At 59.0% G+C, this 27,514-nt stretch overlaps 10 protein-coding genes across 10 annotated transcripts; 3 read left to right on the forward strand and 7 right to left on the reverse strand.

Annotated features, from left to right (window-relative positions):
- Window positions 1–64: 64 nt before the first annotated feature.
- On the reverse strand, window positions 65–1,375 carry ACA1_068390 (uncharacterized protein; the record flags this gene model as incomplete). The annotated part of the gene is made up of 5 exons (XM_004352731.1): window positions 65–531; window positions 634–730; window positions 813–912; window positions 999–1,176; window positions 1,288–1,375. 5 exons carry the CDS (start codon window positions 1,373–1,375, stop codon window positions 65–67), a joined length of 930 nt encoding a protein of 309 aa, XP_004352783.1.
- A 130-nt stretch (window positions 1,376–1,505) lies between these two features.
- Window positions 1,506–2,162, forward strand: ACA1_068400 (uncharacterized protein; the record flags this gene model as incomplete). The annotated part of the gene is made up of 1 exon (XM_004352732.1): window positions 1,506–2,162. The coding sequence occupies one exon, from the start codon at window positions 1,506–1,508 to the stop codon at window positions 2,160–2,162; it is 657 nt and encodes a 218-aa protein (XP_004352784.1).
- Window positions 2,163–2,326: 164 nt separating this feature from the next.
- ACA1_068410 (ADPribosylation factor subfamily protein) lies at window positions 2,327–4,050 on the reverse strand (the record flags this gene model as incomplete). Its single annotated transcript, XM_004352733.1, has 4 exons — window positions 2,327–2,716; window positions 2,841–3,248; window positions 3,354–3,471; window positions 3,557–4,050. The coding sequence occupies 4 exons, from the start codon at window positions 4,048–4,050 to the stop codon at window positions 2,327–2,329; spliced, it is 1,410 nt and encodes a 469-aa protein (XP_004352785.1).
- A 158-nt stretch (window positions 4,051–4,208) lies between these two features.
- Window positions 4,209–6,669, forward strand: ACA1_068420 (HTTM, putative; the record flags this gene model as incomplete). Its single annotated transcript, XM_004352734.1, has 7 exons — window positions 4,209–4,568; window positions 4,673–5,071; window positions 5,166–5,300; window positions 5,357–5,458; window positions 5,545–6,164; window positions 6,277–6,432; window positions 6,510–6,669. 7 exons carry the CDS (start codon window positions 4,209–4,211, stop codon window positions 6,667–6,669), a joined length of 1,932 nt encoding a protein of 643 aa, XP_004352786.1.
- A 42-nt stretch (window positions 6,670–6,711) lies between these two features.
- On the reverse strand, window positions 6,712–8,137 carry ACA1_068430 (uncharacterized protein; the record flags this gene model as incomplete). Its single annotated transcript, XM_004352735.1, has 7 exons — window positions 6,712–6,872; window positions 7,006–7,147; window positions 7,231–7,313; window positions 7,395–7,509; window positions 7,589–7,652; window positions 7,764–7,875; window positions 7,966–8,137. 7 exons carry the CDS (start codon window positions 8,135–8,137, stop codon window positions 6,712–6,714), a joined length of 849 nt encoding a protein of 282 aa, XP_004352787.1.
- Window positions 8,138–8,242: 105 nt separating this feature from the next.
- Window positions 8,243–10,010, forward strand: ACA1_068440 (Fbox domain containing protein; the record flags this gene model as incomplete). The annotated part of the gene is made up of 8 exons (XM_004352736.1): window positions 8,243–8,377; window positions 8,482–8,956; window positions 9,007–9,159; window positions 9,236–9,333; window positions 9,426–9,546; window positions 9,618–9,694; window positions 9,759–9,829; window positions 9,914–10,010. The coding sequence occupies 8 exons, from the start codon at window positions 8,243–8,245 to the stop codon at window positions 10,008–10,010; spliced, it is 1,227 nt and encodes a 408-aa protein (XP_004352788.1).
- Window positions 10,011–10,173: 163 nt separating this feature from the next.
- Window positions 10,174–12,948, reverse strand: ACA1_068450 (twinarginine translocation pathway protein, putative; the record flags this gene model as incomplete). Its single annotated transcript, XM_004352737.1, has 12 exons — window positions 10,174–10,422; window positions 10,505–10,589; window positions 10,675–10,894; window positions 10,984–11,127; window positions 11,250–11,309; window positions 11,380–11,539; window positions 11,632–11,802; window positions 11,882–11,991; window positions 12,103–12,312; window positions 12,419–12,551; window positions 12,625–12,786; window positions 12,886–12,948. 12 exons carry the CDS (start codon window positions 12,946–12,948, stop codon window positions 10,174–10,176), a joined length of 1,767 nt encoding a protein of 588 aa, XP_004352789.1.
- Window positions 12,949–13,566: 618 nt separating this feature from the next.
- Window positions 13,567–21,727, reverse strand: ACA1_068460 (leucinerich repeat kinase; the record flags this gene model as incomplete). Its single annotated transcript, XM_004352738.1, has 30 exons — window positions 13,567–13,728; window positions 13,820–13,942; window positions 14,045–14,164; window positions 14,280–14,522; window positions 14,648–14,851; window positions 14,942–15,086; window positions 15,165–15,351; window positions 15,453–15,656; window positions 15,745–15,921; window positions 15,997–16,194; window positions 16,293–16,389; window positions 16,489–16,611; window positions 16,720–16,831; window positions 16,960–17,323; window positions 17,413–17,625; window positions 17,705–17,813; window positions 17,936–18,085; window positions 18,172–18,246; window positions 18,345–18,458; window positions 18,568–18,686; window positions 18,770–18,875; window positions 18,950–19,107; window positions 19,192–19,321; window positions 19,419–19,513; window positions 19,623–19,754; window positions 19,843–20,036; window positions 20,122–20,462; window positions 20,577–20,687; window positions 20,797–20,948; window positions 21,058–21,727. The coding sequence occupies 30 exons, from the start codon at window positions 21,725–21,727 to the stop codon at window positions 13,567–13,569; spliced, it is 5,328 nt and encodes a 1,775-aa protein (XP_004352790.1).
- Window positions 21,728–22,503: 776 nt separating this feature from the next.
- On the reverse strand, window positions 22,504–24,268 carry ACA1_068470 (protein phosphatase 2C domain containing protein; the record flags this gene model as incomplete). Its single annotated transcript, XM_004352739.1, has 7 exons — window positions 22,504–22,620; window positions 22,737–22,856; window positions 22,958–23,297; window positions 23,415–23,676; window positions 23,766–23,903; window positions 24,004–24,172; window positions 24,239–24,268. The coding sequence occupies 7 exons, from the start codon at window positions 24,266–24,268 to the stop codon at window positions 22,504–22,506; spliced, it is 1,176 nt and encodes a 391-aa protein (XP_004352791.1).
- Window positions 24,269–24,295: 27 nt separating this feature from the next.
- On the reverse strand, window positions 24,296–27,135 carry ACA1_068480 (leucine rich repeat domain containing protein; the record flags this gene model as incomplete). The annotated part of the gene is made up of 5 exons (XM_004352740.1): window positions 24,296–24,335; window positions 24,382–24,940; window positions 25,018–25,615; window positions 25,689–25,811; window positions 25,918–27,135. 5 exons carry the CDS (start codon window positions 27,133–27,135, stop codon window positions 24,296–24,298), a joined length of 2,538 nt encoding a protein of 845 aa, XP_004352792.1.
- Between the last annotated feature and the right edge of the window lie 379 nt (window positions 27,136–27,514).

A 27,514-nucleotide genomic window follows, 5' to 3' on the forward strand; every position in this document is an offset into this window, starting at 1 on the left:
GGAGGTTCGCTTCTTTTTTTCTTGTGTGAGAAAGAGGCGAGCCTCGTGCTGATGAAGGGGTGGATCACGAGGAGTTTCGTTCGTCTTGTTGTTGGCGCTGCGTGTCGAGGGTGTTGTCGTCGGCCCGTCTTCGCTTGTTGGAGCCTCGCGGGGATTCCCCAGCTTCTTCCAAGGCGGCCGCGTGGGCTTGTGGTGGCGATGGGTCGGCTTCGGTCATGGCGTCGTCGGCTGACGGGGGCAGCTTTCGCTTGTGCGGGGCGGAGGCGGTGTCCATGAAGGAGGCGATGGTGATGGGGAAGACGATGGGCGGCGATGATGGCTGGTGGTCGAATCCTTCTTGCTGATCCTCCAGCTCTGCTATCGGTATATACACGAGAGAGACCTTGGTGACGTGGAAGGAAGCTTCGCCCCGGTCGTCGTCCGGCTGCCTGTCCACGGATATCTGTACATGATTGAAGATGGGGTGCATCTCCTGCCCGCTGCCGGCGTCCGAGTACATGGGCACCAGGAAGTAGCCCGACGTTGAACCACCTGACGAGAAACAACGCGGGTGATGTCAATTGACGAGAAGAAGAGCAGCGGTGTGAACTGAGCTGAGCTGCGCTGAGCTGAGCGAGGTTGTCGACGAGGTACCTCGTTGCTGCACCAGGTCTTCAAGGTCGTACTGTCCACCGTAGACGTCGCTCTTGAGCTTGAGCAGCACGATCCCTTCAGCGGGGAAGCTCTTTTCCTGCACACGGACAGCTGATGGTCAGCGCCGCTCAGCTCAACGAGTTTCGCGCTCAGCAGCAGCTACACGCGATAGACAGTACCCGGATGGGGTCGTTTGGCGACAAGCTGACCTGCCACATCGCACGCTTGCTCATGTCCATCATGCTTGTGTCCATGAAGGGCGGTTTGATGATGGGCTTGCTGCACAACAAAACGCCACCGTGGCGTTTGCATCACCAAACGTAGGAGGCAATCATGACGAAGAAAGAAGGGGGAAGCTTGCTTACTTGGGTGTAAGCGAGTAGGGAGTGCCATCGGGCAGGCGTATGTCGATGCACACGAAACGAATGATCTTTGACTTGAGCCCCCGGTTGAGCAGGGCGGCAGACTCGGCACGCTGCTGATCAAGGAAATCCTGCGGCAGCGCGTTGGGATGCGGCGTCAGCGAGTACTGGCGCAGTCCATCTGCAGTAACAAGCGACGTGTGCATGTTGATTGCCAAACGATGAGGCTGGGGTCCATGATCTCAGATTGGCGTTGGCAAATCAAATCTGCACATGTGGCACATGTCCGTACCCTCCTTGTTGAGAGAGCACTCCTTGATGTTGAGGCGTGGCTCAGCAGTTTCTTTGTGTTGTGGCACTACACTTGCTTCCTCGTCCATCGTTTTGCTGTTTCCATCTGATCTTGTTTCTTTCTTCTCGGCTGACGTCGCACCACGTCAGCAGTCTGAGCTCGCCGACGAAAAAGAAGGCCCCGACAAGTGTGTCCCTTTGTTGTTCGAATTGTTCAAGATGGCGATCAGCAGCAAGAGCGTGTTGGTGGTGTTCGCCCTGTGCGCGGTGGTGTGCGCGGTCGCGGGTGCCAGCCCGCCCCAGTTCCCCCACGCCTACAAGACGGGATTGGCGCAGCTGGTGGAAATGCTGCCGGGCCACAACGTGACCTGGAGGAACGGCCAGGCTCTCTTCAATCGCCAGCTGCAGGCGGCCAAGCTGTCTGGCACCACCGGAGGCATGGCACTCACAAATCTCGATCTGTTCAGCCAAGCGACTCGCTACGTCATCGACAACCGCTACTGCCAGAAGGAGCGCCTCACGCAGGCCTACTCAGACCCGCTCGATCTCATCAAGTACACCTCGTACGCGGGTGTCGCTTCCATCAACGGCAAATCCGTGCAGCTGTGGAGCTACACGCAGGGCAACTTCGTCAACATCAACATCTACACCACCAACGACGCCAACCACTTCCCCGTGCGGCTTTTCTTCCTGCAGTCGGGCGCCGGTGTTCTCATCGATTACAGCTCCTTCTCTGCCGGCACCTCCGCTAGCGATTTCCAGCCCCCCTCTACCTGCAGCGGCGGCCACCCCATGGGCGAGACCGAGGAAATTCCCTCGTCGCCGCTCCAGCCCATCTTCGATTTCCTCCACGCCACCCCTGTTGCGCTCAACTAATTTTTGCTTCGCTCTCCGCCATCTTGCATCTTTTGTACAATCATTTTTTAACCAATGCAATCGCCACCCGCTCTAATTCGTGTTTTTTTGATGGAAGAGTAATATAATAAATAACATTGGTGGGGAGTGGCAAGAGCGTAGATGCGTAGCACGCCTGTGCTCATCTAGACGAAGCTTGTTTTGAGCTTCAGCCAGACCGACTCCTGCGCTCCGCCGCTGGCCGAATTGTCGTGCACGAGCCACTCGAGGCCAGCGCACAGGGCCTCGCGGCCGCTGGCCGTCATGACCGAGCACGGCTGCACGTACCACTCCCACTCGCTCATGAACTCGGGCAAGTCGAGCTGGAGGTACTTGGCCACCGTTCTGGCGTCCCACGCGCCCGGCACGTCCTGCTTGTTGGCCAGCACGAGCAGCTTCCGCGTGCGGAGGGCCTCGTCGCGGAGCACGCGGTGCAGCTCGCCTCGCACCTCCTGCATGCGCTCCCCGTCGGACGAGTCGAGCACCCAGATGAGGCCCTGGGCATTGGGCATGTAGTGCGACCACGTATGCCGGATCTGGGCGCGCACAAACAAACCAACAAAACAGTGTCAGCGAGCAAATAGTGACGAAGAAGGAGGAGAAGAAGAGCACGGTGAGGGTGCGGGAGGAAAAGGTAAGGGCACGAGAAAGATAGCTCACCTGGGCAAGGCCGCCGATGTCCCAGATGGCGAAGGGTTGATCGAGGATCTCGACCTCCTCGGAATTGTAGCCGATCGTAGGGATGCTATAGACCAGCTCGTGACGCCCGGCCTTGATGTCGTAGAGGATGGTGGTCTTGCCGCTTTGGTCGAGCCCGAGGAGCAGCAGGTAGCAGTCGCGCTTGGTGAAGTTCCACACGGAGGCCTTCTTGCGGTTGGTCTTGGCCTGCTTCCCCACGCTGCGCTTGAAGAGGATGTGGTTTCTGAGCTCCTGCTTGTAGTCGATCACCATGAGCTGCTGGCTGATCTTCTTGGACTTGGTGTTCTTCTGGTAGAGGACGTGTTTCTTGCCCCAGCCCTTGAGCATGCGCTTGTGAGACCACTCTCTCGCGATGGCGCACTTCCACAACTATAGTCCGCGTGATGACAACAGTTAGAAGGCAAGCCGGTGGCGGCGGAGGCACGCACGCAAGCACTCTTCTCCCACAATGCAAGCAAACAGAAGGCAAGTTACCTCATTCTCAGAGGCCAGCACGTTGAAGCGACGCGACACGAGACCAGCCGCAGCGAGGTCTTTACACGTGAGGAACGACAAGATGTGCAGGAGTGTGGAGTGCGGCAGCAGCAACAGCCTGGAAGTGAATGGGGAAAGCAAGTGAGACTAGATGGCCAAGGCTCGGTGCATTAACTTGTAATAGAGGGGGGGGGAAGACATACGCCAACTCGCCTTGGGGACGAACGGGATCACCGGTGTACTTCTCCAGATTCTCAGGATTTCGAGGTGATTTGCGATCGCTTTTCTTTCTCTCCGTGCCCAGCGACATGTTGAGTGACTCGGGTGAGAGCTTCTTGCTGCCTTCGCTGCTACGCTTCTTCTCACCGTCCCTCTTGGTGGGTGTCGAGGGCTGGGACGTCGGTGGGGCGCTGGCCTGGAGGATGGTCGCCGTGCCTCTCTTCTTGTGCGCCTTGGGCGATGCGAGGCCCAATTCATTCATGCGCTCGCGATCGAGGCGACGCTTGTCGCTCTTCTCCCCAGAGTCTATGGATGCGTGATGCGAATGTTCCTCATCTTTGTGACTGCTACTCGATTGCTGCAATCTGGGTTCTAATGCGCGAGATTTATCTTTCTTTATGCGTTTCTCGGGGTCGAGTACCGTTGATATGCTTTCCGCACTGGCGTATTGTGAACCACCACTTGGCTTCTTGCTCATTAATTACTGAAGTGCGTGCGGTGGAGAGATGTTCGTTTAAGTCTTGGTATTACCGTGGCCCAGCCCTTTGTTTGGTGGCCAGGAGGAAATCGCAACAAGAAATTAACAAGGAAAATACCAAACAAAACAGAGGAAGGCGACACAGGGCAGCCAAACTCATGAGTGCAAGAGGAGTGGTCAAGTGGGTACGGTGCACGTTCGCCCTCGATGTTCGTTCGTTGGCGCTGTGGCGGGTCACATCGGCTGTGCTACTGCTCGCCGACGTGGCCTGGCGTGCGCGGGACGGCGACGTCTACGCCCTGCTCACGGACTGGGGCGTGTGGCCGGCCGCCCACGCGACCCAGTGGAACGCCTACATCGTGAGCCTGCACTTTGCCAGCGGCACGCCCGCCTTCCAGGCCCTCATGCTGTGTCTCTCTGCAGCCTGCTCCCTGTGCCTGCTGGTCGGCTATCGTACCCGCCTGGCCTCCTTCTTCTCATGGGCTCTCCTCACCTCCCTCCACAACCGCAACCAAATGGTATCTATCTCAGCCTCCCCCCTCCCTCGCCCGTGACCCAGTCTTCGTTCTTTTTTTTTTTTTCACTCGTCGCTTCGTTCTTTTTTGTGGTCGCATGTGAACAGACACAAAACGCGGGCGACGAGTACTTCAGACTGTTGCTGCTGTGTTCAGTCTTCCTTCCGCTCGGCTCTTGTTTCTCGGTGGACTCGGCGCTCGACCTCGCACCCGAGTCGCCAACGCGAGCGCCACCCTACGACGACAAGGCCCACAAGAAGACAAATGCGCCTAGCGCGGCATCGCCCAGATACCGCTTCCTCTCGGGCTGGACCTTCGCATTCATGTTCCAGGTGCTGATCCTCTACGTGTGCACGGCGCTCCTCAAGACCGGCGAGGCCTGGTGGAACGGCCAGGCCGTCTACTACGCCCTCTCGCTGGACGTGTACGCCACGCGCCTGGGCCTCTTCATCCGCCAGTTCCCGTTCCTCACCGCACTCTTGACCTGGGGCACCATCTCCTTCGAGGTACTCAGATCATCGAGCCCGTGGTGGTGATGGTGGTGTTGGTGGTGGTGGTGGTGGTGGTGGTCTCATCACCTTGCACGCCGTGGCTCGGTAGTGGATTGGTCCGATGCTTCTGGTCTTTCCGGTTCACTCCGAGCTGGTGAGACTGCTGGCTGTGGTGGGCTTCTGCTTGCTCCACCTGGGCTTTGGGAGCTGCCTCACCCTGGGCCTGTTCATGTGGATCCCTCAGGTGCGACCACCCAGCCTTCTCTCCATCCCTCATTGATCACTCACCCGTCATCACAGGCGGCCATGTGCGCCCTGCTACCTCCGCTGTTCTGGGACCACGTCATGCACCGCCTGCAAACCCCCGCCCGGCGCGGACTTCGCATCTACTACGCAGATGAGGTAACCGCCCTCGTGCACACGCATCACCGCACGCACACGCACCACCGCACACGCACTAACAGGAGATCAATCCTGCCGGAACCCAGGCTCTGCTGTTTGTGCGGATCATGTGCACATTCTTCCTGCTGCCCGGGACGAAGGTGTGTTCCCTCGGCCACACGGCACTGGCCGCAGCCCGAGCCGATGGGAGTGAAGTCAACGAGGAAGAGCTCGGCCCTAGGGATGTAGAGGACCAGACCAACGCCCGGGGCGCGTCGTGGGACCGCGGCCAGCAGTGGCTGGTCGCGGTGAACCACCGGGGCGAGGTCACCCGGGGCCGCGAGGCCGTGCTCTGCATCCTCGCGCGCTCACCTCTCCTCTTTGCCCTGCCCCCGATCGTGCGGCTGCTACGTCGCCTGCTGGCGCAGTTGGGCTGTTGTCCGACCACCAGCCACCAGCGACGGAGCGGTGGAGCGTTGAGGCCGGCGCTGCGGGTGCCGTGGCGCAGGAACAAGTGGCGCAGGAACTACACCGGGTGGCGCCAGCACTGCCTGGCGGTCCTGTTCGTGCTCTTCACTCTCAACTGGAACGCGGCGCTCGAACCCGGCAGAGCCTACTTCGACGGGCCGCTCGTGCAGATCGTCGGCAGCGTCCTTCGGTTGGACCAGTTCTGGGGCATGTTCGCGCCCTTCCCCCTCATCGAAGACGGATGGTACCAGACTACACCGTGTGTGTGTGCGTGTGCGTGTGCGGTCGCTTGCTAACCCTTTGAGTGGTCGGCCCCAAAGGTGGGTGTTTCCGGGAACGCTGAAGGACGGTACGCGTGTGGACCTGACCAGGTATCTCTTCACGGGCTTCCGCCTGACCGGCGACGAGACGGGCGACCTGATCTCGCTCGCCAAGCCGGATATCGCGTCCGACTTCTACCCCTCCCAGCGGTGGTCCAAGCTCTTCGACAACCTGCGCCCCGACTCGGCCGATCTGCTGCGACTCGGGTACGCGCCTCTCTCTCTCTCTCTGTGTGTTGTCGTGTGGTCGGCATTTGCTGACCTCGAGAGATGTCATTGCGCAGGTTCGGGCGTTACATCTGCCGCGAGTGGAACCTGCACGCGGGCAACCCGCCGGAGAAGCGGCTGGTGCGCTTCGACATGGACTACATGGCCGAGCTCACCCTCCCCGATCAGCGCACCGCTCCCATCGAGCGGCTCACTCTCTGGCGACACCTGTGTTGAAAAGAACCACCACCTACGCCTAGGGATCTTAGCGGGGTGTTCTTAGAAAGAGGTACTGCTGCTCGATGTGGGCGCCTGGGGCACGGTCAAGGGGAATCGCCCGGCGTGCGCGTCCCGCCAGAGCGCGAACAGCGGCTCGTAGGGCGTGTTGTCTTCAAAGTCCTTCTCCTTCCACTCGGCAGGCGTCTGCCACGGCTTGCCTCCTAAAGCAGTTGGACGTGTGTCGTGTGTCGTGTGGGCGTGTGTGCGTGTGTGCCGTGTGTGTCGTGTGTCGACGAGTTCGGGTTCATCAGCTGAAGCCAAACTAGTGACCACCGATGAGGCTGGTGGGGTTACCGGTGTAGTGGATGATCTTGATCTTGTCGACCTCCCACAGGTCTGGTCGGTAGAGGAAGCACCGCTTCATCATGTTGAAGTAGTGCGGCACCTGGTTCCACTTGCCGCCCTTGAAGAAGTCGTTCAGCAGGCTTTGGTCGGCCTACACACATCGAGTACGGTGTGAGCACTCAATCAAACCGCACCTCACCTCACCTCACCGTCCGTTGGGGTTCCCAGGCGTACCCAGCTCCAGGCCTTGTCGTAGTGCGCGTAGTGATCGAGGAACTGTCGATGCAGCCCCTCGTCGCGATCAACCACGAACAGACCTGCATTCACTCTCGATGAGCAATGAATGGTGGTGGTGGTGGTGGTGGTGGTGGTGGTGGTGGTGGTGGTGTCGCACCCACCCGCATTGAAGCTGGAGTCGGAGAACTTGCTCAGGTTCTCGCCTCGGCGGCTCTTCTTCAGCTGGAAGTTGGGCGCCGCTGCGAAGGACGGATAAGAGAAGAGTTCATCGACGTCCTGTGACGATGAATGATGATAATGCACCGGCGTCAGATCAGGCCGAATCGTGCCACCAGGCACCATCACACGCGCGTACCCCCACGACGAGCATGTCGGCATCCAAGTAGACAAACTTTGTGTAGTTCTTCAACTCGAACATCCTGCATACATACAAACAGAGGCCAACATCATCAGCAACACTCCGAGGCGCACGTCAAACACTCCCGCAGCGACACAACAACACGCGCACGAGCACAAGGCTGGGCGCGCACCTGAACTTGGTGAAGCAGTCCAAGTGACTGGGGTCGAATGGGGTGGCGCCCTCTGGTGGCGGCACCCGCTCAACGGGCACCACTCGAATGTCGCTGCCCACCGCCTCCAGCTCTGAGACGCAGCCACCACCCACGAGTGGTGGTCAGGCAATATATGATGCCGGCGGTGGTAAAGATGGGAGGGGGGAGGGAAGAGGCTTACCGAGGCGCTGGTGCTCGGGGATGTCGCCGGGGGTGGTGAGCACGAGCAGCTCCCTCGCGGAGAACTGGCGAAGCGAGCGGGCGAGCGCCACCACGCCCGGGTAGTACGACCGACTGCTCAGCAGCGTCACGAATGCTTCGCGACCACCAGCGGACTGGCGCTCCACCTCCATCTTCTTCTGTCGACCACAAACCTGTTGACTTTGCTGATTACTGTTCGAGGAAAGAAGCGAAAAGAAAGGGCAAGATTGGGCTGTTGAAAAGAGATTGAGAACAAGATGGGCAACACGCTGGCAGTGTGTGGTCATCTCCTGAATGATCTGTACCCGCACATATTCTCGTACCTGTCGCCTCGGGACCTGGTGTCCGTGACCCTGACCTCCAAGCGATTCCAGCACCAAGTCAGCGATGAGGTACGTCACCTCCATTGATTCATTGATTCGATTTTACGAGGTGGGGGGCAGTGCAGCCAGCATAGTGCCGAGGCCTTACGTTCGTGGCCCTCTTGGCGGTGCAGGTGTGGAAGGAGCTTTGTCGCCGAGACTTTGGTACCCTGCTGGAGGCACACCGGCAGGCGCTACGCAGCAGCGCGGCCACCTCGTCCAGCGGAGCTGAGCCGATGGATGAAGAAGACGGTGGCAAGAAAGAGCAGAAGGAGAAGGACCAGAATAAAGGAGCAGCACTGGAAGATGAAGAGGACGTGGAAGCGGGGTCTTCGTCCCTCTTCCGTAAGGTGCTGGTCACGGGCCTGGCCCTCAGGCTCGGTCGCGGCCTCGCGCAGAGAGGGAAAAAGGACCAGGCAGACGACGACGACCAGCAGCAACCTCATCATCATCATCTTCATGTAGACGAGGAGAAGTCCTACAAGGAGCTCTACCGCACGTGGGCGTCCAGGGTGCTGATCGTCTACCACGTCTACTCCAACGATCAAGCCGAGCAGGACGTGGAGCGCGTTCTTCGACTCGAAGGCATCGAAGGCAAGTACCACTCGCGTGTGCGGTGTGTGCGGTGTGTCTCACGATCGGGCCTTCTTCCTACCTAGCGACGTCACTGGTGCGTACCAACGGCGGCGTGGTCGACAAGGCGGCAGAGAGCGCGAGGCTCAAGGAGCAGCTCGCCAGTGCGCTCCCGCACCACAGCACCGTGCTGTACATTTCCAACGGCGGCGTGAGCAGCCAATTCCAGGCCACCATCGGTACATACAGCATTCACCGATCGCGGCGGCGGCAGTGGCGGCGCTGATGATGGTGGTGGTGTCGATGATCGAACAGGCGACGCGTTGGCGGACTTTGTCGAACGGGGCGGCGCAGTGCTCATCTTCCCCTTCGCCACGGCCACGGAGCGGCTGCTGGGCCGATGGGACGAACTGGTTCGTATGCCACACGCGACATGGCGAAGGGGAAGATTGATATCTCACCCTCTCTCTCACTCTCTCTCTACTCCTTCAACCACCCTCTGCAGGGCTGCAACCCCATGCTCTCCGAAGCGCAGACGTCGATGCCCAGCTCGCTTCGTCGGCCGCCGCTCTGCCCAGACCATCCGCTGTTCAAGAATGTGGGCAACGTCACCGCCAGCTACCGCGGTACGCCCCCACTCTGCGCCCATCGGCGTCAATCCTTTGGCTCAAGGTCAACGCCGACTCTCGCCACACAGGCACGGGACTCCCGGCCCCCTCGGCGAAGGCGCTCGCCTACTACGAGGACGGCAACCTGTTCGCGGCCGAGTTGAATGTACGCTTAGCTGTCGCGCAGCACGCACAACGACAACTAATCAGTTAAACTTGGCGGAGGCCAGGTTGGTGCGGGTCTGGTGCTGGCGGTCAATTTGTTCCCTCCGTCGTGCCCGGAGGGGACCCAAGGTGGCAGGTACTGCGTTATTGTCGTTGTTGTTCGCAAGGCACACAACTGCAGGCGCGCGCGGCTTTGCTCACGCGCGCACCGCACACGCAGGGACGGTGGATGGAGAGCGGAAGAGGGCAACGACGTGCCTCGGGTACTTCGCAATGCGGTCCGCTACGCCATGGCCACTCGGAAGAGAGGCGTGTGACCAAGATGAAGGAGGTGCTGGTTTGCTTGGCTTGGCTGTAGGAAATGCGGGAAGTAGTATGTAAGGAGTAAAATGGTAATGTATTTTGATACTCAACAGAGGTAATGTAAAACGACATTGATCGTAAGGGAGTCTCTGAGACTCTTTGCCTGCACTAGAAGGCCTAGTGGGCATGACCCTCTTCTTCCTCTTCTTCATGATCACCATCATCGTCATCATGGCCGTCGTCTTCTCCATGGTCGTCCTCTTCCTCGTCCTCATGGGTGTGGCCGTCAGTGTAGTGGCCGTTGTGTCCGCCGGGGGGCGGAGGAGGCGGGGAGCCGTCCCTGGGCAGCACCACGAGCGGGCGCATCATGTCGTGGTCCTCGTGTTCCAGCATGTGGCAGTGCCACACGAACCACCCCACATATTTCTGCGGTGGCCGCCGACGGTGAGAAGAAAAAGGAGAAGAGCAAGAGTGACGAAGCAAAGAGGAGGAGGAAGAAGGCGCGTACAGGGAAGTTGACGAGGATGGTGGTTACGTCGCCAGGGTTAGATCTCACCGTATCCTTCCACCCTTGCTCGTTGAGATCCGGCAGTCTTTGTGTGTGGTGTGGTGTGTGTGTGTGTGGCGTGTGTGGTAAGCGGAGGGCCAGAGGCGCTCTGGGGAGGGGCGCGGCGGTACCTGGGCTCGCCGAGGTACTGAGGCTCCTCGCCCTTGACGAAGGAGGTGATGTTGAAGGCGCGGCGCTGAAGCACGCGGAACTGGACCAGGTGGAGGTGGATGGGATGCGTGAGCGGTGTGAGGTTGATCAGGTTCCACACCTCGGTCGAGTCCACCAGAGGCGTCTCCGTCGGCTCGTCGTGGAACTGCAGCCCGTTCAGGAGGAACATAACCGCCGCCGCTGCATAGCAACCAACCAACGCACCCATTGGGTGAGTTTTAAACCCCCAGCCAATCCGAAACTCGGCTGAATGGGGGGGGGAAGCGTACTGGTGCTGTTGGGGGTGCGGACCAGCTCCATGGGCAGATCCCTGACCTTCTCCACCAGCCCGTCGGGCAGGTCGTCGAGCTTGGGCAGCGGCGGCAGGTGGGCCACGCCGCGCAGCGACGGGATGCAGTAGGGCCTCTTCGCCCCTTTAATCGTGTGAGGCCAACACCAAGCACATGACCACCATCACCATCATCAACCACCAGCCACCCTCCATTGACGATAACAACCATCAACGGCCACAAGGCGAGATGAGAAGGGGCAGTACCCTTGTCCTGGCGCACTCTGAACTGCATGACCTCACGGAAGCCCTCGACAGCGTCGCCGCCTGAGGAGGCGCAGAACACGCGGATGAGTCATAGGAAGGTGTTGGGTGGGAAGGGAGGGCAAGGACATACCGGGCAAGCCGTTGAAGGGCACGGGGGCCGAATTGCGAAGGGTGATGGTCTCGCCCTCGTAGCCGTAGAAGTCGATGATCACATCGGCCCGCTCGGCCGGTCCCATCGTGAGCTGCTTCACCCGCACGGGCTCGTTGAAGAAACCGCCATCGCTACCGATCTGCCAAAGAAAGGAAAGGAATGTGAGGCATGTGAAGGGGGGAGGGCGCAACGTGGAGTGGGGGGCGGTTGGAGGGGGGGCTGGGTCCAGACCTGCCAGAAGGTGGGGCCGTCGGGGAGGGTGAGGCGGAGGAAGCGCGAGTTGCAGCCGTTGAGGAAACGGAACCGATAGGCGCGCGCCTTGACCTCGAAGTAGGGGTAGGCCTTGCCGTTCACCACCGGCACGTCGCCGTCGAACGCGCCCCACTCGAACGGGTAGAACGGCTGTACAAGGGCACAGTGTCGGTCATCGTAAGCGCGTGTGCGTGTGAGGTGGTGCGTGTGCGGTGGTCGACAGACGAACCATGCCGTCGGTCGACGGCAGGATCTTATCCTGGATGATGAGCGGCATCTCGTAGCGGCCCTTGGGCAGCCCCAGCTCATGTTCGTCTTCGTCCCTCAGCAGATAGAAGCCTGTGTGTGTGGCCATGAGTGTGGAGGAGATGAACGATTGCGAACGCTTGAACCCAACACCACTGCAGTGATCGACATGCGATGAAGACTGAGGGAATCGAAGCTGCGTACCAGCAAGGCCGGCGTAGACGTTGACGCGCGTCCGAGTCATGACGTGGTCGTGGTACCACATGGTGAGCGGCAGCTGCTCGTTGGTGTAGTGGTACTGGATCTTCTGGCCGCGGGTGATCCAGTCCATCGAAAAGCCGTCGTCCTTGGGGTCGATCAGAGCGCCGTGCAGATGCACCACTCCCGCCGAATCGGGCGGGTTCTCCATATGCACTGCCGTTGCACGCCGTCATCAGATATCGTGTGCGCGTGCGGTGCGCTCGCGTGTGTCATGTATGTCGTGGTGTGCGTGTGATGTGCGTGTGCGTGGGCGACGTACTTCCTTCCATCTCGAGAGGCTCGGTGGGCAGGATGTGCTTCTCGGGGAGCGAGTTGCGCCAGGTGACGTGGACGGGACGATTCACGACGGCCTCGAACGTGCCACCCGGGTAGGTCCCACCGTAGCCATAGATCTGTGAGCGCTCAGGTTACTACGGCGCCGACACAGAACACGACAGGTGAGAGAGCAGCAGGGGCGGAGCGTACGTCGACGACGGGCAGGCTCGGGTGGAACTGGTGCTTGACCACGCCCATGGTGATGTCGTAGTGGTCGCCGTCGCAGGTCTGCTTCACGGGCTCGAAGACGTGCGGCTTGGGCAGCGGCTGAGCCCAGCGGGTCAGATTCAGCGACGTAGGAAGCTGAGCCATCTGCGCTCGCACAAAAAAGAGAGCAGTATGTCGTGAGGTGTTGCCATCATATAGCATCAGCGACAACATGTGGAGTGTGAACTGGTGGCGGGCGTGTACCGCACACATGGCGCAGAAGAGCATGCCGACGGAGAGGATTGCCAGGATCCGGGCTGGCTTCATGACGATGACGATGATGGCCAGAGAGCCTGTTGCTGAGCTGGTGGTTGGTGTTCCTGGCTCGAGTAGCTGGTGATGATAAGATGGAGAGGCGGGCGCCGGCTTTTTGATCCTGTCCCTCGCCAATCAGACATCAAGTCACGAGCCAGAGCGAGGCATAGCCATGGCCAGCTCTCCCTCGCGACAGTCCCTCGTGTTTTTTTGGGGCAGCAGAGCCTGTCCTGCTGGCGGACCGGTTATATGCACAAAAGCCGCGCCTAGAGCGCCCACAACACAGCACACCCCCAATTGTGCACTGGCGGACCTCAAGGCCTGGAACGGGGCCGATACTTAGAGTGCCACCACTGCACCATACAGCACACCCTCAAATACGTCCCCGGTGTTGGCCAAGAGGTTGTGGGAACAGATAAAAGAAAAAAAAGAAAAGAAAAGAAAAGAAAAATAGACCGGTCCCATAGAGTGCCTGGCAAAACTGAACAGATTTGAAAAAGAAGACAGTTCAACTTTGTGACTTGCTTCACAAAGTTTGTGTACAGGCCAAGGGAGGTGGAGAGTGGAGAGTGACACCAAAAAAAGGTTTATGCATGAGAAAGGTGAGAGAAGAGGAGGAAGGAGTTCTGCTCACTTCCAGATGCACACAGTACAGTCCTTTCCGCCGCTCCACACGTACGTGTGCGGCTGTATCTCGCCGGTGACGATGTCGACGTCCTGCACGGGCACCTGGACCAGGCCCAGGATGCTGTCCTGGTGCTCCCGCGACAGGTTCTTCATGAACTGGTGCGCCTGCATTACGTAGAAAGAGCAGAAGAGAAGAAGAGTCAATTCACCCGCAACTAACGACCAGACTGAGAGGGGAGGAGGGGAATGCACATACCTGCACGTCCCACAAGAAGATTTGTTTGTCCCATCCGCAGCTCCACACGCTCGTGCCGTTTGTACAAAAGTTGACCACCTCGCCGTTGTGGCCCTCGAGCGTAGCCACGCAATCGCCGCCCCTCTGAGTGTTGCAACACACAACGCAACGCAGCAGCGGTCAGCACCTGCGCGTCCAGACACGCGACGAAACGCTTCACGCAAAGGGAAACGGGGGAGCACACACCTCTTGCGGGTTCCAGACTTTGATGAGTGTGTTCGTCGAGCCCGACCAGATCTCCTTGCCGACGGTGATCATGGTCTTCACCTCGCCCTTGAAGTCCAGATAGCCCTTGCACACTTGGGTCTGTGGTGGTGCCGCCGCCGCCACCGCACCAACAACAAGCAGCCGACCGTCAGTCATCAACGTTCGACGAGCAACGAGGCCTGTGACTGCTCTTGAGGCCGAAGTGGGGGCGTACATAGGGATCGAAGCAGAGGATGATGGGGTCGGAGGCCACCCAGACGTGGTTGGAGTGGTAGACCATGGCGAGGGGCACGGGCATCGTCAGCAGGCCGGGCAGCTGCGGCGGCGGGCTGAGCTTGAACGTCTTCTTCAGCTTCTTGTTCACCGAGTCCCACACATGGATGCAGCCGGTCTCGAACAGTCGCGAGGTCGACTTTTTGTTGATCTCCCTCGTGCCACCCCACACGTGCGAATGAGCCTGTACCACAAACGCACACGCACACACGACACGCACGGCACACACGACACACGCGACCAGACACACAAAGAAATCAGCTTTGAAACGTCGGCCGCGAAGGGCGATCGAGTGGTGGTGGACCATACCTTGGTGTCGCCTCTGGGTCCGGGGATCTCGATGAGGCAGTAGACCTGGTCCTGCGTGCGCGCGTCGGCCAGGTACTCGCCCTCGCTGCTCCACACCTTGACGTAGTTGCCCAGGGCGCACGACCAGACCTCCTTGTTGGACACCACCAGCAGCTTCGTAACGGACTTGTCGTGCATTTGGATTTCCTTGACCAGCGAGCCCGACTGTGTGGTTTGCAATATGCGGTCGCCAGCGTACGATTGAGGTCAGCGACACACTGAATAGAGACGAAGCCGGGAAGAGGGAGGCCGTACGCGAGCGTCCCATATCTGGGCCTTGCCATCTGCGGTGGCGGTCCACACGCGACCGGCCAGGAAGACCATGGTCGTGATCGCGGCCGACACCGGCGGCAACGACTTGAAGTAGGTGCTGCCCTGCACCTCGTACTCCCGCACGGGTCTGGTTGTGCGCGAGTGATATTTTAAGTACGGAGTGGCAGGGGCAGTGGGATGGGGGAGGGAGGAGCAGTGAGCGTACGCCTCGGCCTCGGACTCGGGGGCGGCCGCCGAGGGCGTGCCGGCGTCGGCGACGGCTGACGGGCGAGAGGTGATGTCCGAGCTGTAGGTCGACGCCGACGCAAACGCGGACGAGGGCAGGGTCGGCTGCGGCCCGCGCGGGAGGCCATGCTGCCCAGCCACGAGCGCTGGTCGAAGCGGGTCGACGACTGAGGCAAGAGAGAGAGAGAGAGAGACGCGGTGTCAATACAACGATAATCGATAGCCATGGCGGAGGAGTGCGGAATTGGGCCGCGGCAGCGCAGCGCACCTTTGCCGGCCTTGTTGGGCATGATGGTCTGGATGGATCGGGGCGGCTCGCGCTCCTTGCCCTTGTCGAGCGCGGCCAGCGAGTTCTTGGCCGGTGGCGTGACCACCGAGGCCAGCGGCCGCGCGGCCTGTCGGTACTTCATCGAGGGCATCGAGTGCGTCACTCGCGCCGGCTCGGCGATCGGCGCCGCCGTCGTTTCCGCTTCTAAAGACGGAAATAAGAATAATCATCAGAATAATCAGCGGAGGTTAGTGGGCATTTAAACAAAGGGAGGGAGCGGAGTGGGGCTCACCGGTGATGGTGGGGATCTCCATGACGGGCAGCGTGGCCTTGGTCGCGGGGAGGCGGTTGTGGATCATGTTGTCCAGCTCCACGCACACCTCGGTGAACGACGGACGCTCGGCCGCAGTGCCCGCCCAGCAGCGCTCGATCAGCGAAGCGAACTCCGGGCACGTCTTGAAGACGTCGTCTGCGGTGGTGATGAGAACCGCGCGGTCAGAGGTGAGACACAACAACATGGGAGGGAGGGGGAGGAGGGGTTTACCAGGGATCTTGGGTCGCTCGCCGTTGAGGACGGCGTCTTCGATGGCCGAGAGGAAGGTGATGTGGCCGAGGAAGTCCTCTCGCGCCACGAGCTCCCACAGCATGACACCGTAGGAGTAGACGTCCACCTTTTCGTCGTAGCCCTCTTTCCGCATCAACTCCGGCGCCAGCCACACCGGGTTGTCGACGGCCTTGGAACCTGCAATTGCATCCACCACCGCCACCACCATGTCAGCGTTGTCATTGTTTCGAAAGAGCGCGTTTTGTTCTTAGAGTCCAAAAGGCGTTGCTACGTACTCAGTTGGGGCGCCAACATGAGTGATCGCGAGAGACCGAAATCGGCCACCTTGGCCACCAGCGAGGGGTACCCGGCATCCGTTTGTTGGATGGTCAGCTAATGTGCGCACAGCCACACACAAAACAGGGAAACCGAGGTCAGTTGTGAACACCAGGCAAAGGCGGGCGGGGGAGAGGGAGGGTGCCGCAAGCGTACCAGGACGTTGGGGCTCTTCAAATCTCTGTGGATGAGGGCCGGCTGGAAGTTGTGCATGAAGCGCATGCCCTGGGCCATGTCCATGGCGAGCTTGAGCACCACGGCCCAGTTCATCTCTTTCTCCTGGAGACCCAGGCGTGATTGACGGACCGGCGCGAGGTGAGCGACATGGCCACCACCTCACACACGCTGCAGCAGCACTTGGGACGGTTGCAAGAGGAGGAGGGGCACCTTGTCGTGGATGAAGTCATAGAGCGACCCGAGCGCACAGAACTCGAGGAGCATGCAGAACGGGCTCAGGCACAGACCGCGAACGCCCATAATGTTGGGGTGCACCATGTCACTGCGAGATAGACCACAAATCGAACGAGCGAGCGAGGCGATCAGTTGGTCGTGTGGCGTGCGTGCGTGCGTGAGTGCGTGCGCTCAAACCAGCGGGACTTGGCTGGCACCATTGAGAGGGGGGTGTACCTCATGAGAAGGACTTCGGCCCTGAACTCCTTGAACACGTCGAGAGGGTTGACGGCGTCTTCAAACTCGAAGCCCAGCGACTCCACCGTGCTGCTCGTGTCGAGCGTGAGCTGCTTGAGCGCGATGATCTCGCCGTTCCACACGGCCTTGTAGACCTTGGCGAAGCCTCCCTCGCCGATCTGCTTGATGACCTGGATGTCCTTGTACTCGACCCGCGCGCCGTTGAACTCCGAGAGCGCCACGTCGGGCGCCAGGGCAGAGACCAGCACGTCCTTGATGCCGCGGCACTTGACGTGGCTCTGGTTGGCCGAGACCGCCTGCTCGACCAGCGGCAGCGGGAACTGGTAGGGGTCGGGGCTTTGCTCTGTACACGGCGGGGAGGGGAACGAAAGAGGAAACGATCGTCAGCGAGTGTACCGAGATTGCGGTGCAAGCGCGCCGGGCTGATCGCACCTTTGACGCAGTGGACGCAAGGCACGGTGGCCTCGAACTTGACGCGCAGCCAATCGAGCACCAGGGTGTCGATGTTCTGCACGAGGCGGGTGAGGTGCCTGGCCGGCTTGGGACCGCGCACCCACAGCTCGAGGCACCAGGGCATGGTCTTGTGCCGAGAATTCTTGCGGATGCTGAGCTTGACGCGCTCCGTCTCCTTCGCCAGCACGATGCCTGGCACAGCCAATGAATTCAATCATGAGTAGGGCGCTTATGAGAGCGGGAGGGTATGAGATGCGGGAGGGTGTGGTACCCTGCTTCCAGTAGAGCAAAGGCATGAACGATTGCGAGACCAGGAATCGAACGATGAGGCGAGAGAAAAAGCCCAGAGGCACGAACTCGAAGTTGTACACTCGCCCCGCCTGAAGATCGAACATGATCAGTGAACTAAAATTATAAATAACAAACTAAAACAATAACAATATGCGTAATAATAAATAACACTAAACAACAATAGCATAATAATAATAGAATTGCAGCATACCTGGGGGATGTTCTCGAATTCGGGCCAGTGCCGACTGAAAAGCGTCTCCTCGGGCGTTCGGTCGGGCAGGAGACACGGGATGAGGATCTTGTCGCTGCCATCCATGTTGAGTCTGCACATGACCTGGAACTTCTCCAGCATGGCCACCAGCTACACAGTGCGCAGAGAAGAGGAAGGACCCACTCGGTTGGTATCAAGCAGATAGGGGCGCGCAAGTAGGGCCAAACAAAGTATACCTTGGAATGGAGGTGGGTAGGGTGAGTGGGCGGCTTCCACAGCTGGGGCAGGTCGGAGTAGTTCAGAACTCCATCCTGGAGTGACGGGGGGAAAAACACGACGCCCATCAAGGTTCAGTGACTGCTGTGAATAGAACAATGACTGTGGATGCAGCGACACGGTGGTGTCGCACCTTGATGAAGCCAAACTTGAGCGAAACCACGGTTGCGAAGGTCTTGGTGATCCACTGCGGGTCGACGATGACGACGTCCTGCAGCTCCTTGTCGTTGAACCACAGCAGCGAACCCTGCACCATCGAGGAAAAAACATGCACACACGTGTGGTTGAGCACCGAATTCGATTTGCCGGAGACGGCGCAGCGTCGCGGCGTGAATGGGAAGCGGTTGTTGGCGCACCAAGTCGTTGAGGAACTTGGTGGCCGTTGTGATGGAGTCCTCGGGGATCTTGGCCTCAAGCGCCATCCGCTTGTAGTCGTACCACGGGAGCAGGGGCGGGTTGAGCGTTTGTTGGGCGCCTATAGAGTGTGTAAAAGAATGGATCGACAGGTCAACTAACGTATACTTCGCGGCGAGAGGCTGAGAGGGGCAGCCGCGGTACCGCCGATCTTCTCTTCCAGACTGAGGAAGACGAGCGGGATCGTGTCGGGCATGTAAGGCTGCCCCAGCGCAAGGTCCATGATCTTGTTCTTGAGCTCCATCAATCCCTGCGTCATCGGGTGAGTCGTGAGGTGAGATTCCGCGAAAATGTTTGATTATAACTTGTATGGCCGAGTCTCACCTTTTGGGTTTCGTTGGAGATGGCGAAGTGGGCCTGGATCTGGAGCTTGAAGAGGTTGCCATACTTGCGCTTGATCGAGTCGAAGTAGTGGTCCACGTACTCCTTCGTGCAGGCCTTGTCCTCGGCGTGCGTTCCCACCAGGATCACAGGTGCATTCTCTGCAAAAGAAACACGGAGGACAAGTGAGCCAAGGAAGAGAGAGTGGTTGGAGAATGGGTGGGTGGATGAGGAGCCTGTCGAACCTGTCCGGGAGCCGATCGACTGCAACCAGTACTCGATCTGGGATTCCTCTTCCGACTCCAGGAGGTTGAAGATGAGGAGGTAGATGGCACGCGTGGAAAGGAAGAACCCATGGGTGGCGTAGTACACTTCCTGCTCGTCGCGAAAGAGAGGAGAAAAGTGGTGAGTGGCGATACGCAGAATGACGGTCTAGGCCGCCTTGAACGGAAAGCGCCGACGGACAACGTACCTGACCAGCAAAGTCCCAGCACGAAAAGTTGATCGACTTGTCCTTGTACTTGTCCTGGTTCGGGTGCTTGACGTTCCACATGCGGATGTCGATACCTGGGTTTTTTGTGATTTTTGTGATGTGTGGGAGAATGGTATCCAATTAATGAGATCCCGGTGGGCTTTGTGTTGCGGGGTAACGTGTTTGATGTGTGGTGGCGGGTACCGTCGGTGGCGAGGTTCGTCTTCCTGGCGCGCGGCTGGACGGCCGCGACGGTGCCCGACGTGGTGCCCAGGGCCTTCTCCTCCTTGGTCGTCTTCGCCAAATTGCCCATAAGGGTGGTCTTGCCCACGTTGCCTGTCGTAGTGCGGCCAATGGGTGAGCAAAGCCTGCCAGAACCCGACGCACAGAGCGAGAGAGAGAAGGAGAGTGAGGGGCGCGTTACCATTGCCGACGAACATGAGCTTCATGCGGAAGACCTCCTCGGAGCCCTCGTTCTGGAGTTTGATGAACTTGAGCGTTTCGTAGCCGCCTTGGTTGATGATGCTCTTGAAGTGCGAGCCCATGCAGCTCATCAGCGAGAGCGGGTTGTCGCGGATATCCAGGAACTCGAGAGCCTGCATACCACCGAGCGAGAACCTGACAGACGCTCACGCACACCACGCGTCGTCAACTTCGGGCTCTTGCGGCAGCGCTGGCGCACGTGTAGTAAGAGGGCCTTTACCGAGGAATGTTGTCGAGCCTGTTCGCGGCCAGGAGCAACCTTCGAAGCCGAGGCAAGTTGGCGATGGCCAGCGGGATCTCGACGAGCGAGTTGCGGCACAGGTCCAGCACCTCCAGGCTGGGCAGCTCGCCGATCTCCACGGGTATCCTGGTGATGTTGTTCTCCTGGAGGTTCAGCTCTTCGAGCCGCTTGAGCGTGCCGATCTCCTTGGGGATCTCGCGCAGTCGGTTCTTGGAGAGATCGATCTTCCGCAGCCCCGGGAACCGATCGATGATGTGCGTGTTGATGTAGCACTGCTCGCGCATCGGCAGCTCCAGTCGGTCCGACTTGCCCGCCAGCAACTAGAGAGCCACAGCCACAGTGTGACGCCCACCGCCCAGGGGTTGTGAGTGGTCGTGTATGTGTGTTTCGAATGCATAGGAACTGTGTGCGTGTGCCACGCAAAGGGCGGGTACCAGCTGGAAGCCCTCGTTGGACTCGAGAATTTGATCGATCTCCTCTCGCATGCCGGGAGTAATGGCATCGAGCTGTGCATCGCCCAGGCCCAGCGCCCCGAGCTCGATGGTCTGAAGTCATGTCGCGCACAACGCGATGAGAAAGGTGAGCGCTTTCTTGTGCACGACACGGTGCTGCTTTCTCTGCTCGGAGGAGGTGGAGGCGAGGAGGGTTTGGTACCTCTTCCTCCATGAAGAGCTCGGTGATGAAGACGTTGTTGTTGAGGCAGTTGATCATGTGCCGTGTGCCCTTGCGCGTCAGGCCGTTGAAGGAGATGTCGAACGAGTGGATGGTCTTGTTCTTCTCCAACATACGGGCGAGGTGCACGACGCCTGTGACAAGGACGCCCATGATGAGGGATTAAATAACAAAGATATAGAAATAAAATAAAAAAGGATAATAGTAATAATAAAATGCAATAAATGGCTGTGGCTGGCGTACCGTCGTCGCCGATGAGATTGTGGCTCAAATTGAGCATCTTTACGGTTCGGTTCTCCATGAGCACCTCGGCCAGGTCCTCGGCGGCCCATTTGTCGAGGTAGTGATTCTGGAGGTCCAATTCGGTGTCTTGCTTGTTGTTCTGCCGCAAGTTGTCCAAGATGATCTGGAATTCCTTCTCCTTGAACTTGGCTGGCCTGCGGCCCTTCTTCGCCTGCACCTTGCCCAGCGCCCCGCTCGTGCCCGACTTGGTGCGCGTCAGCTTGGGGGTGCCGCCCCCCTGCCCATTGACCGCGCTACGTTTGTCCACGCTCGATTGCGACGACCCGAGGCCGCCTCGTGGCGATTCGACGCCTCCATCGCTCATGGAGAGGTTCGAGCCCTGCCTCGAGATTGTGTGCGCATCGAGGCTGTCCTTCACCGATTTGCGCTTTTCGACGGCGCTGTGGTCGCCTGACTTCTTGGCCTCCTTCTCCTCCTTCTCTCGTCGCTTCTTGGCCTCCTTCTCCTCCTTGGCCTTCTTCTTCAGCTCCTCTTTCTTCCGCTTCTCCTCTTCCTTCTTCCTCTTCTCATCTTCCTTCTGCTTCTGCTTGAGCGCCTTCTTCTCCTCCTTCGTCAGCTTACGATTATCCTTCGAAGGCAGGCCATCGATCGGATTGCTATTGCTGTACATCTCGAATCGCTATCACAGCCCCCCCTTTGGCCGTCCTCCCCTTCTTCGCTCACTTACTTGCTACAAATAAATAATCTGAAAATAATACGGCGTTCTCCTCCACCTTCGCCTTCTTCCTTGTTTCGTTTCGTTTCCTTGTTGTGCGAAGTGGACTGGCCGCTGGCTGACTCCTCTCGTTCGCCTTGCAAGCACTTGCGAGCTTCGGGTTGGATGCGCCACCGTTACAGAAGAAGCGGAGGGTTGACGAAGTCGAACACCACAGGCCAGACCCCAAATTAATATTCCATTTTACGCCCCCGGATTTATCCGGCCAACTTTTCACAAATGCGGCAACGGGTAGTTTTTCACCACGAAGGGATCAAGATCACCACCATTTGGAGGCCTTGCATGATTTCGATCAGCGACTGCGCGGCATGATGAACAGGTTATACAGGAGGTCTCTGCTAGGCCGTCGCATAGGCCTCCAGCAGTTCCAGAGACATCTGAGCATGTCCAGCTTCCAGTGACACTGACTCAGTGGCGCGGGCCAGGCGGAGGAGGACTGCGGCGGAGTCGGCAGGCGCACGTAGTGCCTCGCCGCCTCGTCTGCTCCCGCCGTCGCGAATGGCGCCTTCACGTCACTGCTTGTGGGACTTACAAGAAGAAATTGAAATATGGCTTGTGGCTTGTTCATTTATGTTAAAATAAATAAAGAGTGTTGCACGTGTCTGTTGTATTATAGTATATTAATATTTTATAAGCTAATAAACATACACCTTGTACACAAAACAACAGCATCACTTGCCGACACTGCCGCTCCTCCCGGCTCGAGTGGCGTTGCGCTGCTTCGAGTCCAGCAGCATGTGCTCGCTGCTCTGCGGCGGGACGCTGTCGTCCGTGCCCGCGTCGACCAGCTGATGATAATCATCACATTTGGGACACGGTGAGTGTGGTCTGGAAGAACGGGGAAAACATGCACAAACGCAGCACACGGCACCATAGCGAAGGGCGGAGCAAGAAGGTGTCGCACCGATTCTTTGCTCACTTTGCGCGAATTGCAGAGGCTCGCCTCCTCGGACAGAGATGACGAGCGCGTCTGACGTGAGATCGCGGCATCCCTGTCCGCCGACAAAGCCCTGTTCCGGCCAAACTGTGATAGGCGGAAAGAAGATGATGAATAGTTAGCACAGCGCCGCAAGATGAATGGTTAGCACAGCGACTGAGCGAAAAACAGAAAGGTTGATGCGGTACCTGAGGGCAATCCTCGGCATCGGCTACCGATCGCGATCTCGACCGTTCTCGTCGCTCCTTCGGCTTCTTCCTCTTCTTCATCTTCATCTTCCGCGGCGTGTCGCTCGGCTCCTTCACCTTCTTCTCCTTCTTCTTGTCCTTCCGCCCGTTCTTCTTCTTGTCCTTATGTACACTCTCTTCCTCTGCTGCCGCCGCCAGCACCGCGCTTCCCTTCTTCGGTTTCTTGGCCTTGCCGCCACTCGCGTTGCCGGTTGTCGTGGGCGTGAAGTTGAGCGAGGTGTGGAGCATACCACCCGAGACCTCCTCCGGAGGCGAACCCATCACGTCCGACATCGAACGCCTGTTTCGCACCAAGGTGGCACTGTCGTACAGCAAGCAGCGTGTGTCGGGTGCCGTTGCGCGTTGTGAGCAAACACTTCCTCGTGCAATGCGTGGCCAACGTGGTAGGGCGACGTACCCCAATGATTTCGGTGCCAGATTGGGTTCGCTCTCGGATGACTTGGGCAGGATGACTTTTTCCTTGGTTCGGCTGCGCTTCTTGGCTCTCTTGGTGCGTGACCGCGGCGTCGTGGTCTTGGCATCCTGACCCACGGAGCAGGAGGAGGACGAGGATGCCACCGGGGAGTCGGACGGCAGATACCGATCGAGGAGGACCACGATGACCGATATGTTGTCCGTCGACCCTTTCCAAAATGCGTGGTCCCTGAGCTTGATGGCAGCTGGCAAGTGGCCACAGGCAAATGGAATACGGGCGTCAGCGACGTGCACGAGTGCAAGGGAGTTACACACGCCAAAAGTGTTCATGTACCTTTGGCTGGATTGCCCGATGCGGCCAACTCGTGGCTGACAATGTCGACTGCGGTCTGATTGTCCACTGTGTCCCAACAGCCATCGCAGGCCAGTATCAAGAACTGGTCCTCCCGGCACAGGTTGACGACACACGTGCCTGTCACAGTGGAGCCGCATGATTAGCGAACGCGGTGACTCACGGCGGAGTACAGTGCGTAGACCACAAGAAAACACACAAAATATATGGCGGCAAGTACCTGGCTCGGCGGACACGTACGGCTTCATGCTGGCATCGCCGAGGGATCGAGAGATGGCGATCACGCCATTCACCCGGTTCGAGGTGACGAAGCCGTGGAGTGCTCGTATCCTCTCGGATTCGGCGACCAGCTTGGGAGTGTGATCCACCGTCAGCGGAAATGCTTTGCCCTGTTAACGTGTCAAACATTAGCAACGCATTGTTAACCGAGGATCGATCAAAGAGGCAGCTCGAACGCACTCGTCTGCATAGCACAGCTCGGGCATCGCCAACGTTCGCCACAAAAAGTTTGTTCAGCCTAACATCACGATGACGGCAAGACAGGTCAGTAATCTGCTCGGGGGACACTGTTGGGAAGCGTTGGAAAGCGGCTTCGTACCTCATCGAGGCCAGAGTGACCACAGCCGTTGCGCCGTCCCGATTGTCCTTCATGAGCTCGTCCATCTCCAGGAAGCTCTTGATCAGAGCGCTGAACGTAGCCTGCGCCTCCTTAGACGAGTCTTCGCCCACGCCCTTGGGAAAATTGATGGGCTCCTCATCGCTGTCCTCCTGCTCCTGCTCCGCTTCCTGCTGCTCCCCCTCTGCGCTCATCCGACTGCTCAAGTCGCTCATGTCGCCCTCCTCTTCCTTGTCCTTGCCCTCTGTGCGCTCCGCCGCGGCCACGTCCGTCAGTTCGCCGCTGCTCGCCTTAACTCGGGAGAGCTCCCTCGACCTCTTCGCCGCTCGCTTGTTCCAAAATGAGCCCTTCTTCTGCTTCCCCTCGTCGCTCGCGCCGTCTTTCTCCTTTCCCTTGTCCCTGGAGCCTCGCCTCTTCGCGGATAGACCCTGTCCGTTCTCCTCCATCACCTTTTTGGCCAGCACGCCGTGGAAGTGGTCCGCTGCGAAGACGGCAGAGGCCCGTCCGGCATGACCATCAAACACTGCGAAGAAATCCTCTCCTGTTCCAAAGGAATAAGGCAACGTCGTGTAAGTCGTTAAGTGCGATGCGTCAACGAGTGCGATGGCGGGCAGGTACCATCGATGCCCGAGAAAGCGAGATGAGTGGAGACGGTGTCCTCCATAGACGGCCTCTTGCCCATCATCTCGGAAATGCCGGCCACGCGCGACTTCTCGTCCTTGGACTTGGTGAGTCGATCGGCGTCCTTGAGCTTCGACGTGGCGCGCTTGCGCTTCTTCCTCTTCGTCTGGCCGAGAAGCAGGGCGAGGTCCGGTATGAGGTTGTCCTCGAGATCCATGTGGTAGCAGTTGCGGTATCGCATGGCCTGGAGGTCCTCGGGGAGGTCGGTGAGGTTGTTGTGCATGAGGTACAGCACGCACAGGTTGGTCAGCTTGACGAACTCCGGCGGCAGACTGCTCAGTCGATTGTAGGACAGGTTGATCTCGCGCAGAGAGTGCAGCGAGGAGATGAACGACGGAAGCGCAGCGATGGCGTTGTCGGAGAGGTCGAAGATCCGGATCTTGTTGAGGCGAGTGATGGCCTCGGGCAGCTCGGCGATCTCGTTTCGGCTCAGGTAGAGCTCCTTGAGCGAAGCGAGGTTGCACAATCCCTCTGGAATCGACGTCAACCTGTTGCCGCTCAGGACCAACTGCTCCAGCGCAGGCATCGTGGCCTTCTACAGAAATAGGAGAACGTATGGCGTGAGGCGCATGATCTGGCCACACGAAGAAAATGGTACTAGTACGCACCTCGAGAGCAGCAAGGCCGGACTCGTCGAGGAGGTTGTCGCCCAAACAGATCGATTCGATGTGCTTCAGCGCACCCATGCCGTCTGGGAGTTGCTTGATTGCGTTCTGGTAGATCGAAAGAACCTGTTGCGATCGAGTTCACGTGTAAGTGAAAAGACGCAAGGAATGTGCGCGAGCGTGCACACCAACTTGCATGCGCATCGACAATGAAGCGACAGGACAGGTATACCTGGAGACGAGAGAGCTGCGAGATCTCCGCGGGGAGGGTGGTGAGCTGGTTATTGGAGACGTAGAGATGCTGGAGGCGGAAGAGATGGCCCAGCTCGGGTGGAAGGTGGGTGAGGTTGTTACAGTCCAGCTTCAGAGTCTGCAGCTTGTCGAGCTTGAAGATCTCGATGGGGAGGTCGTCCAGGCCGTTGTTGGACAGGTCGAGCTCCTGAATGAAGGCGATGTTGGAGAGCTCGATGGGCAGGGTGGCGAGGGCGTTGCGGCTCAAGTAGAGCTTGCCCAGGAAGGAGAGGTGGCCGAGCTCAGGAGGCAGGTGGGCGATCTTGTTCTTGCTGAGGTTGAGCTCCATGAGGACGGTCATCTCGCCGATCTGACGAGGGAGGGTCGTGAGCTTGTTGTGGGAGAGGTTGAGGGTGGCGAGTTCGCAGAGCTGGCTGATGTTGTCGGCAAGGTCGCACAGGTTGTTGTCGCGAAAGTCGAGAGTGATGAGAGATCGGCAGCCGGCGAGAGATTCGGGAAAGGTCACGAATCGATTGCCGCTGAGGTCGAGCTCGGTGATGGAGTCCCCGAGCTGCGCGATCGCGTCCGGGAGTTGTGTGATGCGATTGCACGAAATGTTGAGAGTCTTGAGGAAGCCCAGCCGACAGATGGACTCGGGGAAGTGGGAAAAGAGATTGTTGGCGCAGGTGAGCTGCGTGAGGCTGCCGAGGTCCCCGAATTCAGGGGGCAGCGTCTTGAGTCGGTTGTTGTCGATGTCGAGGCTCTTGAGGGCGTGCAGCTTGCCCACCTCGGGCGGCAGCTGCTTGAGGTTGTTCGTGCTTAGATCGAGTACCGTGAGATTGGCCAGCTCGCCCACCCCCGGCGGCAGATCCTCGAGCAGATTGCAGTGTGCGATGAGCCGCACCAGCGCCGAGAGATCGCCCACGCTTCCGGGCAGCGATCGCAGCCGATTCTTGCCCACGTCGAGCACCTCGAGCTCCTTCAACGCGCCGCTGCCGAGCGATGGCAGCCCCGTGAGCTTATTGCCGTTAATGCGCAGGCTGGTGAGAGCCGGCAGTAATCGGACCACCTCGTCCTCGAGCGCGGTCAGGTCGTTGCTGCTCACGTTGAGCGCCGAGAGCTCCTTCAAGTCGAACAGGCCCTTGGGCAAGGCCCTCAGCTTGAACCCCTGAAGGTCGAGAGCGAAGGTCTGCCGCGCCGTGGCGATCTTGGCCTCCATCTCCTTCTCTACGTCCTCGCCGCCAGCATTCTTCGATTGGGCTCCTCCACGATCCCCTCCGCTCGCGACTCGAGCAGACGAACCTGATGCGGGAGACAGGGGCGGATTTCGATAGGGGTCGTCATCGCGCCGTGTTCCATGTTTACCATTGTTGTTTCCCATTTCTAATTTTCTATTCTAAGAGATGGAGCCTCCCCTTGTGGGGAGTCGAGCCGGGCACGCCTTCCCTCTCGCTCCTTCGAGTCACTATCTTTAATAGATTGGGGGGGCTTCCACACCGCTTCCCTCCTTTTTTGCCGCCTCTCTTGTGTCTCTTCTTCGATCCCTCCGGCCTTCCTCTTCTCGTTGTGCCGTGCTTTTTTGCCGAGCACGAGTTCTG

The sequence above is a fragment of the Acanthamoeba castellanii genome (genome assembly GCF_000313135.1).
Source record: "Acanthamoeba castellanii str. Neff unplaced genomic scaffold scf7180000084603, whole genome shotgun sequence".
Lineage (NCBI taxonomy): Eukaryota > Discosea > Longamoebia > Acanthamoebidae > Acanthamoeba > Acanthamoeba castellanii.